Source organism: Salvelinus sp. IW2-2015, linkage group LG19, assembly GCF_002910315.2.
Source record: "Salvelinus sp. IW2-2015 linkage group LG19, ASM291031v2, whole genome shotgun sequence".
Taxonomy (NCBI): domain Eukaryota; kingdom Metazoa; phylum Chordata; class Actinopteri; order Salmoniformes; family Salmonidae; genus Salvelinus; species Salvelinus sp. IW2-2015.
Genome location: NC_036859.1, coordinates 30,812,918 through 30,825,370, shown reverse-complemented (window position 1 = coordinate 30,825,370; position 12,453 = coordinate 30,812,918). Strand labels below are relative to the sequence as shown.

The 12,453-nt window shown below is 42.1% G+C and overlaps 1 protein-coding gene across 1 annotated transcript; it reads left to right on the top strand.

Moving 5' to 3' along the window:
• The first annotated feature begins 4,134 nt into the window (after window positions 1-4,134).
• LOC111979402 (ras-related protein Rab-11B) lies at window positions 4,135-12,375 on the top strand. The gene is made up of 5 exons (XM_024009912.2): window positions 4,135-4,377; window positions 6,038-6,233; window positions 11,046-11,239; window positions 11,885-11,965; window positions 12,094-12,375. Exons 1-5 carry the CDS (start codon window positions 4,338-4,340, stop codon window positions 12,234-12,236), a joined length of 654 nt encoding a protein of 217 aa, XP_023865680.1. The 5' UTR covers window positions 4,135-4,337; the 3' UTR covers window positions 12,237-12,375.
• The last annotated feature ends 78 nt before the right edge of the window (window positions 12,376-12,453 follow it).

Sequence of the window (12,453 nt, the reverse complement as noted above, 5' to 3'; positions counted from 1 at the left end):
CCCGTTTAAGGTCTCATCCGAAAGACAGCACCCTACACAGGGCAATGTCCCCAATCACTGCCCTGGGACATTGGGCWATTTTTTTTAGACCAAAGGAAAGGGTTCCTCCTACTGGCCCTCCAACACCACTTCCAGCAGCATCTGGTCTCCCATCCAGGGACTGACCAAGACCAATCCTGCTTAGCTTCAATCCTGCTTAGCAAGCCAGCCGTGGGATGCAGGGTGGTATGCTGTGGTATGTTACGAATTTGCAAAATGTATGATATGTTCGAATTCCAATTTGTTGTGGCTAATGTTAGCTAGGTGGCTAACATTAGCTAGCTCCAGGGGTTAGGAGTAGGTTAAAGGGTTAAGGTTAGGGGAAGGGTTAGCTAACATGCTAAGTAGTTACAAAGTAGCTAAAAAAGTAGTAAATGGTTGCAAAGTAGTTGCAAAATGATAAAGTTGTCTGTGATGAGATTCAAACACACAACCTTTGGGTTGCTAGAACGATTATATCCGCGGGAGTACGGGTTTAGGGTAATTAAATATTGTGTGGCTGAAGGGCGGGTTGGTGCTGGCAGGTTGAAAATCCATAAATGGATCATTCTTCGGCAATTTATATAGGTTACATTGAGGTTTCTCTTTCATTATTTTAGGCTATCTGGTATTAGTGCATAAGCCTAAACKTTAGGGCTTAATTGTACGCACGCCAAAAAGCCTACAAAGCCAATCTCCAAATAATGCTTTTGGGAATGGGCAGAAAAATCCACGGAGGCAAAAAGGACATTGTCAAAGTTTAATTCTATAAGACAAAAGCTGCGAAAGGAGAGTTGAAAAAAAAGATGAGTGAGTGCCAGAAAAGTAATGTTTGGGAAAGATTTGGTGAAGTGGTAAAAGAGGATGATAGAGGCTGTTGTGTGTGATGATTGTGAGGCAATATACATATTAGACAGTCACAAGATGGGGACTTCAAATAGGCCTATGGCATGTCAAGGGAACTGTAGCCTACTGTTTAGATGGGTTAAATGGAAACTGAAATCTGGACACTGACTGTAGGTCTATAACCTCTCACACAGCCTTAACAATAACTCCTGCAGAATTAAGCATTTCTTGTAGTAAAATTATTTACCAAATGTAGGCAAAATTTGGACTTGGGAACAGGAGTGGGAAATATGATTTCTTTCTTTCTGCATCTTGAGAGAATGCAATGCTCAGTTAGATACAATATGTAAAGGTGTTGTCTTCATCATAAAAGCTGATAGTAGGCTTTTTCAACCACATAAAATATGCATCGCAGCCTAACTGAAATCTTATCAGAAACACATTGCATTGTTTTCATAGATTTCTTTTTCCTTACAACCGGTCAAACGGATGTAATTTGGACATTTTGCACAGAAAATCTTTCCCTTTGTTTGTGCGTTATTGTATTTTCTCCCCGGTCCCTAAACGTCTTTGCTCCGCGAAAGATGACAGAGAAAATTTAACCAATGTCAACTAGATTGAATATTCATTCTATCGATCTATTACATTATTCTGTTGAGCAAAGGTTTATTTAGTCTTCTAGGGCAACATATGATGACAAAAGAGAAAGTTGACCAACAAATAGCCTACCGAAATGTCGTAAATTATAAGCAGAAACATATCCCTGTCATATTTGACTGTAGCCTATAGCGCATTTGATATATTCGCGGGTAAGGGTTGGTTGCGGGCCTCAGATTTTCACTTTATCACATATAGTCTGCCGGTTGTGCATGGCTTATGAGTTACTAACAATTGCGGGTGAAGAAACAGCTGACCTGCGCACCACTAGTTCGCGTTATACCCTCCTTTAGTTTTTGCCTTAAGTAACTGTCTATCTGTAACTGTAACAGTAAAGTTCGTCCCCTCGCCCCGACACGGGCTCGAACCAGGGACCCTCTGCACACATCAACAACAGTCACCCACGAAGCATCGTTACCCATCGCTCCACAAAAGCCGCGGCCCTTGCAGAGCAAGGGGAACCACTACTTCAAGGACCTAGCTAGCCATTTCACATCGGTTACATAACCATACCAAACGTAACTTATCATACTAATTCCAGTGTCCCGGAATTACATTTACTATGTTATGTCATACTCTGAGACCAGTCTGCCATTTCTAGACAGAAGTTTGCTTCAAAACCCTAGATATCTTTAGCATTGACGTCTATGCTAAAATTAATTTACATGTTCATGTTATGCGCATTGAATATATCACATGGCTTTTTCTTTGCAACTCTTCACTGTTGACGTTGAGACTGGTGTTTTGAGGGTACTATTTAATGAAGCTCACAAGTCCTCAACTGGCAGCTTCATTAAATAGTACCCACAAAACACAAGAAGCGACTCCGGGATTCTGGCCTTCTAGGCAGAGTTCCTCTGTCCAGTGTCTGTGTTCTTTTGCAAATCTTAATCTCTTAATCGGCTAGTCCGAGATAAGGCATTTTCTTTGCAACTCTGCCTAGAAGGCCAGCATCCCAGAGTCGCGTCTTCACTGTTGACATTGAGACTACTGTTTTGCGGGTACTATTTAATGAAACTGCCAGTTGAAGACTTGTGAGGCGTCTGTTTCTGAAACTGGACACTAATGTACTTGGTCCTCTTGCTCAGTTGTGCACCGGGGCCTCCCACTCCTCTTTCTATTCTGGTTAGAGCCAGTTTGCGGTGTTCTGTGAAGGGAGTAGTACACAGCGTTGTACGAGATATTACGTTTCTTGGCAATTTCTCGCATGAAATAGCCTTCATTTGTCAGAACAAGACTAGACTGTCGAGTTTCAGAAGAAAGGTCTTTGTTTCTGGCCATTTTGATCCTGTAATCAAACCCACAAATGCTGATGCTCCAGATACTCAACTAGTCTAAAGAAGGCCAGTTGTATTGCTTCTTTAATCAGAACAACCGTTTTCAGCTGTGCTAACATAATTGCAAAAGGCTTTTCTAATGATCAATTAGCTAATCCAAGTTTATAATTTTAAAAGGCTAACACAACGTGCCATTGGAACACAGTAGTGATGGTTGCTGATAATGGGCCTCTGTACACCTATGTAGATATTCCATTAAAAATCAGCCATTTCCAGCTACAATTGTCATTTACAACATTAACAATGTCTACACTGTATTTCTGATCAATTTGATGTTATTTTAATGGACAAAAAATGTGCTTGTCTTTCAAAAACAAGGACATTTCTAAGTGACCCCAAACTTTTGAACAGTAGTGTATATATTAAAATACAAAAACAGTCATAGGAAGCACAAATAAAACATGACAAATCACCCAGAAAAACCATTACAGTCCTCCACAAATAAGTCCCCAATCAATACTTTAAATTGCCCGAACGGCACTAGGACATCAAGATGAAATGTATTTAGAATGTTGTTCCTGCAATACGGTGCATTAAAACTAAAATAAGATTTACCTAGCTCGGCGGAGACCCTAGGAACCTCAAAAGTTAACCAATTCTGTGAATGGGTTAGGCAACTAAGGTGTCTATACTTCAACATCAAAGTTAGATAAAACGGCATTTATGAAGTAGCGCCTTGTAAACAAAAAGGGAGTAATGTAGAGATCTACAGGTCATTAGCGAAGTCCAGCTACCTTTTGATACAGGATGCAGTGATGAGTATCAAAACTGTCCCCTGTAACAAAACCAAGGACACGATGGTAAACTGAGTCTTAAGGTTTAAGAGTAGTAGCAGCTGCACTTTGATAAATAATATCACCATAATCAAGAAGAAAGTATGAAAATGTATCCACTCACTAAGTAAGTCGCTCTGGATAAGAGCGTCTGCTAAATGATTAAAATGTAAATGTAAAAAGGTCGACTGAATGACATAATAGCCGTCTGTTCAAGACCTCACCTCTCAACCTGACTTTCTCTTGATTGCCAATATCAACTTGATGAGGAGAGAGACTATACTTGAATATTATTAGTATGCAATTAATATTGATTTGTTTGAGAGTGATGTAAATATTGATCAACCATATGCACAAGGGCCCACTGCTAATTTAGGACATGAACTACAAGGATGAAGAGTTGTGTGATGTTAACAAAAAGTTAACAAACTTTCAATGGCCCTCAGCAGGGATAGGTTGTGCTGTTTGTTTCCTATTAGTATGACAGCCAGCAGCGCCACCGTGTGGAAGGTATGGAAACAGGGACTCCTCCCCAGTGCAGAGTTCGGAGATCTCTCTTCCTGCGGTCAGCCTTGTTTGACAGGCAACATTGGCGCATTGTTTCACACATTTATAAAAACAATTATCCCGTACATACCGATAATTCAGAGGCATACAGTTTTGCACATTATTTTCGGGAACAAGCGCTGGAGAGGCCTCGTCTAGAATGGGGAACAGAGACGATGAATACGATTTCTTGTTCAAAGGTAAATTTTGATGACTGCATTCGCCCGTTCATAGGACCTTCAATAATTCTATCATTGTTGCGTTCTGTCCAATGACAAATCAGACATCAGTGTGAACGAATAATAACAAATAGTCTGGATAAATGTTTTTAGAAATAAACATTGTGTCTCTTTGGTGGAAAACGTTTGCTACTATGGCTACATAAATGCTGTCATTGTAACATTGTAACAACGCCCACAGCTATATTTTTAGGTAAGGTGCAACACCCTATCTGCGGTTGCTTCTTTGACTTTATCAACACTGATGAAACCATAAAAGAGGAACTGTTTATCAATAGGTTACTGACAAGAATGCTGTTTTCCCATTTATGGTTAAAAGAGCTATATGAAGTTTTATTTTTTGTGTGAATTGTAGCCTCCCATATCCCATAGATATATTATTTAATATTTTATTTAATGTGGGACTATTGATTATGCAAATGTTGAATTAATGTAGATTTTTATGGAATTAGTGAAAGGAAATGTAAAACTTGGCAATGTAGACCAGTGTCCAAGGACCATATAACACTGTGAATACTATGTTCTATCTCAAGAAATCCCCCTTTGATCTATTCTAGAATGTCATCCTTTGATTTCCATTGAGCTCGCCAGCGACACCCTGTATAGAGGTCTATTTATGAAGTGATACAGAGTATCTTCTGTGGAGTAGACATCAGCCGATAAAGGGTTCTCCTCTTCCTCCCTCACCATCATTTAGAAACCCTGTTGAAACAGGAAAGCCAAAAGTGGTCCAAAACTGTCGATTTAGGTTTGACGGAGCATGTTATCAGCTTCCTGCAGCAGCAGTGATGCCACAGGGACAAAGTTCAGCTTTATTTACTGTACTGTGAGAATACAAAAGGGCTCCACCTCGACAGCCCCAATGTGACTGCCAGGCCTACTCCTGTCACCTCAGTGTTTTACTGTAGGCTAAATACAGTAGAATAGGCCGTTTGTCAGCCTGTTATTGTAGTAATATTATTAATAGTAAAATTGTATCATTGAGTTCAGTGTTTCTCAGCAGTGCTCTTAAGGGGCCCAACTTTGTACATGCTAGAATTTCACTCAAACTGAACATCAATTAGACACCAACTACTATGTCTCCTTGGTTAAGGGGTAACCAATTAAACAAAAGACCCATAAGCTCTGAGAAATATTGACAGAAGTATATAAAGACATATACCACTTCAAATAGGTCGATTTCAGCCATCCACTTATTCAAGTGGCGGCAGGTGGACTAGTAACCGAAGGGTTGCAAGATCAAATCCCCGAGCTGACATGGTAAAAATCTGTCGTTCTGCCCCTGAACAAGGCGGCCACTGTTCCTAGGCCGTCATTGAAAATAAAAATTTGTTCTTAACTAACTTGCCTAGTTAAATAAAGGTCAAATAAAATAAATAAAAAATATTGTCAATGGATGTGATTGGAAATGACAACCCGTATTATGTAACAGTTGTAGGTGGGAGGGCCAAGTCACATAATGGTGAAGAATGCAGGCATTGATCCAAGGTCTAACCCAGGATCCTGGATCCTAGTACATCTATGACACACTTGTTGACTAGGCTAGCTCATCTGACAGTTAGGCTGTAAGAATTTCTCTGTCTTTCTCATTCTCTCCATCTCTTTCTGTCTCATTATCAAGTTGTGCTAATTGGGGACTCTGGCGTCGGGAAGAGTAACTTGCTCTCTCGGTTCACACGGAATGAGTTCAACCTTGAGAGTAAGAGCACCATCGGGGTGGAGTTTGCCACCCGCAGCATCCAAGTGGATGGGAAGACGATAAAGGCCCAGATATGGGACACGGCTGGACAGGAACGTTACAGAGCCATCACCTCCGCGTAAGTCGGGTGGGATTCCTCATGGCTGCCTATTGAGGCCTCTTGGAAAGTAAATTATTGTCAACAAGGACAACAGAAAACAATAATCTAGTGGTCTCAAATCTTAGTCCCAAAGAGGTACATTGGTGACTCAACTAATCAATAAATTGCTAATTTCCTTGATGACTTAAATCAGGTGTTTTAGTGCTGGGTTGAAGTGTGGAACATAAACCTACACACCCTATAGCAGGTTAGCGTTTTCGTCATGAATCTTGTTCTGGAAGTAGCTCTGCAGAGTGGTCACTAGCTGGTACAGCCACTAAGTCATACAATCTGATTTGAAACTTAACCCTAACCTTAACCACACTGCTAACCCTAATACCTAACCCTAACCGCGAACCCTAACGCCTAACCCTAACCACACTGCTAACCCTAATGCCTAACCTTAACCTCACTGCTAACCCTAATGCCTAATCTAACCTTAACCACACTGCTAACCCTAATGCTTAACCCTAACCTCACTGCTAACCCTAATGCCTACCACCTGCTACCACGCTAACCTATACCTAACCCTAACCGCCGAACCCTAATGCCTAAATCTAACCTTTAACCACACTGCTAACCCTAATGCTTAACCCTAACCTCACTGCTAACCCTAATGCCTAACCTCACTGCTAACCCTAATGCCTAACCACACTGCTAACCCTAATTCCTAACCTTAACCTCACTGCTAACCCTAATGCCTAACCTAACCTAACCCACACTGCTAACCCTAATGCCTAACCTCACTGCTAACCCTAATGCCTAATGTTAACCTCACTGCTAACCCTAATGCCTAGCCCTAACCTTAACCTCATGCTAAACCTAATGCCTAACCTTAACCTCACTGCTAACTTAATGCCTAACTAACGCTTAACCACACTGCTAACCCCAATGCCTAACCCTAACCTCACGCTAACCTAATGCCTAACCTAATCTCACTGCTAACCCTAATGCCTAACCCTAAGCTCACTGCTAACCTAATGCTAACCCTAATTCCTAACCTTAACCTCACTGCTAACCTTAATCTCACTGCTAACCCTAATGCCTAACCACACTGCTAACCTTAATGCCTAACCTAACCCTAACCTCACTGCTAACCCTAATGCTTAACTCTAACCTAACCTCACGCTAACCCTAATGCTTAACTCTAACCTAACCTCACTGCTAACCCTAAGCTTAACTCTAACCTTAACCTCACTGCTAACCCTAATGCCTAACCCCACTGCAAACCCTAATGCCTAACCTTAACCTCCCTGCTAACCCTAATGCCTAACCTCACTGCTAAACCTAATACCTAAACACTTAACCACACTGCTAACCCTAATGCCTAATGCCTAACCTAACCTTAACCTCACTACTAACCCTCACCTTAACTTCACTGCTAACCCTAATGCCTAACCTAACCTTAACCTCACTACTAACCCCACCTTGACTTCACTGCTAACCCCAATGCCTAACCTTAACCTCACTGCTAACCCTAACCTTAACCTCACTGTTAACCCTAACCTCACTGCTAACCCTAATGCCTAACCACACTGCTAACCTTAATGCCTAACCTCACTGCTAACCCTAATGCCTAACCCTAACCTTAACCTCACGCTAACCCTAACCACACTGCTAACCCTAATGCCTAACCCTAACCATACTGCTAACCCTAATGCCTAATCTAACCTTAACCTCACTGCTAACCCTAATGCTTAACCGTAACCTCACTGCCAACTCTAATGCCTAACCACACTGCTAACCCTAATTCCTAACCTTAACCTCACTGCTAACCCTAATGCTGACCACACTGCTAACCTTAAGCCTAACCTAACCCTAACCTCCCTGCTAACCCTAATGCTTAACTCTAACCTAACCTCACTGCTAACCCTAATGCCTAACCTAACCACACTGCTAACCCTAATGCCTAACCCTAACCTCCACTGCAAACCCTAATGCCTAACCTTAACCTCCCTCTAACCCTAATGCCTAACCCTAACCTCACTGCTAAACCTAATACCTAACGTACCCTTAACCACGCTGCTAACCCTAATGCCTAACCTAACCTTAACCTCACTACTAACCCTCACCTTAACCTCACTGCTAACCCTAATGCCTAACCCTAACCACACTGCTAACCCTAACCTCACTGCTAACCCTAATGCCTAACCCTAATCTCACTGCTAACCCTAATGCCTAACCTAACCCATTGTCTCAGAAGACCCATTGTCTCGGATTGTGTTAGTCATCTCCAGCAGCTGAATTCATAGATCATTTTCTTAACCCCATCTCACAAAAACATGCCAGTTACATTAAGGACATATATCACTTCATAGATACACTTCGTAAAATCCCAGTTCCAGCACATGCATACCTTTTCACCGTAGATATAGACTATTTTTATACAAACATAGACATTCCCTCAGGGATGGCAGCAGTGGGAGCCGCACTCCGAAGATATCCAGATAAACAGAGACCAGACAAACACATTTTACAGCTACTTGAACTGGGGCTCAGAAATAAGGACTTTACATTTAACAACCAACACTATCTACAGATTCATGGGACAGCAATGGGCAAAAAGTTCGCTCCAGCATACGCAAACGTATATATGGCGGACTGGGAGACTACAGCTTTGGAAAAATGCCCACTGCTTCCCTTGTTTTACAAACGCTACCTGGATGATATCTTCGGAGTGTGGCAACACAATCTACAGGACTTCACCACATTCATAGACATCTTGAATAATCACCATCCCACCATTACAGTTAAATATGTCATACACCCACATAGAATAAACTTCATAGACACCACCGTTTTCTTTCCGGACACTGAAGCAACCATAGTTGACCTACACACTAAAGTTTACTTCAAAGAAACAGACACACATGCATTACTCCACCGATCTAGTTTCCACCCCAAACATACCTTTAGGGTAATTGTCAAATCACAACTCATCCGATTCTACAGATTATGTACTCAACAGAAGGATTTCAATACAGCTACACACACATTATTTGAGGCATTGAGGAGGAGGGGGTACTCAAAGCAGTCACTGAGATACATCAAAGCTGACACGCTTGTAAGCATCATCCAAAATCAATTGCCTCTCCCTCCTAACCTTAATCCAGGTGGCACTGTTCCTGACCCTGACTCTAACCCTAACCTTAACCCACAGAACCCGGTTTCTAACCTTAACCCAGGTGGCACTGTTCCTGACCCTGACTCTAACCCTAACCTTAACCCACAGAACCCGGTTTCTAACCTTAATCCCAACCCTTACCCCAGGATCAGGACCAAAATGCCTATAAGGACCACCAGAACAATCCGACTCCGACCTCCACCCTCAATACCACCACCATAGACCTCTGTGCCAGCTACCCATTTCCCTTTCTCTCCCTTTCCCTTACTAGGGTCTGAATCCCAATCCAATCCCCTTCCACTACCCTCAGACTTTCCCTAGAACCCCCAACCCCAGAGGTTACCTATCATCATCACCTATTCACACACAAACCAACACATACACTYAAGACTAAAAAGCACATTTTTAAATACACAACATGCCTTCCTCCCACTACAACTACTCCGAACCATCTCAGCATACAGGAGGAATTCCAACCTAAAGGACCTCTTAGTCCATGCTAAATTTTCGAACAGGCCTTCTCCCTCATTACCCATAGAATATCACTAATACAGACAACTGACAAACATACTTAACCCACACACCTTCTGCCCAATCAAACAACTGATGAACATAAACAGCACCAATATCGTCTATGCAATCACCTGTGCATTATGTCATAAAATCTATGTCGGGGAAACTGGGTTTACAATCTTAACACGTCTTAAACAACACCTATATACAATCACTAATAATAAATTGTCCACACATCTAGTCACACATTTCCAAACACACCCCATTATACACCTGAACATCACTGGGCTATAAACGATCTCCACCTGGACTATAGCCCAGAGAAAGGCTGCAGAATCCAAGTGGATAGCCACCCTTAAATCTTTGGCTCCACCTGGACTGAATGGCAAAATATAAGGGTAGGTCAACTATTCATACATTTTACATTTTCACACACACAAATCTTTCCATAAACCCAGGATTGGAAATAATAACAGAGGAGATCACAATAGGCCAGTGCAACTCAAGGTACAAAAGCTCAAACATAATTTCCCATAAACCTAACCACACTGCTAACCCTAATGCCTAACCTCACTGCTAACCCTAATGCCTAACCTAATCCTGACCTTAACCACACTGCTAACCCTAACATCACTGCTAACCCTAACCTTAACCACACTGCTAACCCTAATGCCTAACCTAACCCAAACCTTAACTCACTGCTAACCCTAATGCCTAACCCTAACCACACTGCTAAACCTAACCTCACTGCTAACCCTAATGCCTAACCCTAACCACACTGCTAGCACTAATGTCTAACCTAACCCTAACCACACTGCTAGCCCTAATGCCTAACCTCTCTGCTAACCCTAGTGCCTAACCTCACTGCTAACCCTAATGCCTAACTCTAAATTAAGACCAAGATCATTTTTGTTTTCATWAATTTTTACAATATAGCCAATTTTGACTTTGCAGCTGACCCATCTATCGGAAATCACTCCATTCTGCCGCCAGGGCAAGAATCATGACAATAAAYATATCTCCAGGATCAGGTTTGGCGAGCACTAGCCGATCACGAGCCTCATCACCAATCAGAGTGTCTGACTTGGAGCCTCACTGGAGCCCCATACATTGTCTGTTGGTACATTGAGATTGATAAGCAGTCTTTCCTACAGCTATTACAGAGGGGCAGTGGGTGCTCTCCTAGTGTATGACATCGCCAAGCACCTGACCTATGAAAATGTGGAGCGGTGGTTGAAAGAGCTGAGAGACCATGCAGACACCAACATCGTCATCATGCTGGTGGGCAACAAGAGCGACCTGCGCCACCTCAGGGCCGTGCCCATGGATGAGGCCCGGGCTTTTGCAGGTACTCTGGTCTTTTGGCAGGGGGAACATGGCCTGGTCCCAGATTTATTTGCGCTGTCTTGCCAACTCCTATGGTCATTGTCATGGCAATGACCATAGGAGTTGGCAAGACAGCACAAACTAATCTAGAGCCAGGCTAAGGGGTACATAATCTTGGAACAGCCTTCTTGTCTTAATTAAGTGGTCATAAGGGAACACTGATTTTGAAGAGATGGATAGAATGACAATAAAATGAGAGCAGCTCCATATAGTTGCTTCACCTATCTGGAACTTTTATATCAGTGATCATCACAAGGGAATGGGAGGAGGGTATTGTATTGGGACAGTATTGCTATATTTAGCAGCCTAAATGTGTAATGCAAATGGTATTGAGGCAGCCTAAATGTGTAATGCAAATGGTATTGAGGCAGCTTTAATGTGAAATGTGGCTGCAGGTAGCCTAGAAGTTAAGACCGTTGGGCCAGTAACTGAATGGTTGCTGGTTCGAATCCCCGAGGCGACTGGGCGATCAAGACACTTAACCCTAATTGGTTCTGGAAAACAGTGTCTGCTAAATCACTCAAATGTAAATAGAGGGTATTTTTTTCTCCAGGAACTGTTTAATAATGATTGTGTGACTCACTTTGCCCTTTCTCTAAACCTGCAGAGAAGAACACTCTATCCTTTATTGAAACTTCAGCCTTAGATTCAACAAATGTAGAGGAAGCTTTCAAGAATATCCTTACAGGTACAGTATTTCAGCAAAAGGACTGTCTGGAAAGCCAATTGCTTTGACATAGTGAAGATGAAATAAACTAGAAAATCCTCTTTTGAAGTATTGAGATGCACCACAACAGTCTAGTCTACTCTCCACAGAAATCTATCGCATCGTATCGCAGAAGCAGATCGCTGAGCGGTCCGCCCATGATGAGTCCCCTGGAAACAATGTGGTGGACATAAGTGTTCCGCCCACCACGGACCAGAAAGGGAACAAACTGCAGTGCTGTCAGAACCTGTAACCCATAATGACGCTTACCTTTCTGTCATCTCAAAGTGTTGTGGCGCAAACATTCTTCATTTTGTGTAATATACTTTTGTTTTTGATAGCTTGTCAACTCACATTATATTAATGCCATAAAATAAAATTTTACAATATTACAGTAGTTGAGTGGATCTCTCATGTTACCTGTGTACTTTGTATGCTCCTACATTCTGGACCACTTGCAAGGAGTGTAG

What these genes read in the sequence shown, in the direction of transcription:
- LOC111979402 (XM_024009912.2), top strand. Translation starts at nt 4,338, where the DNA reads ATGGGGAACAGAGACGATGAATACGATTTCTTGTTCAAAG. An exon ending in TACAGAGCCATCACCTCCGC is followed by an intron (nt 6,234 to 11,045) that starts GTAAGTCGGGTG and finishes TCTTTCCTACAG; the next exon opens with CTATTACAGAGGGGCAGTGG. An exon ending in TGAGGCCCGGGCTTTTGCAG is followed by an intron (nt 11,240 to 11,884) that starts GTACTCTGGTCT and finishes CTAAACCTGCAG; the next exon opens with AGAAGAACACTCTATCCTTT.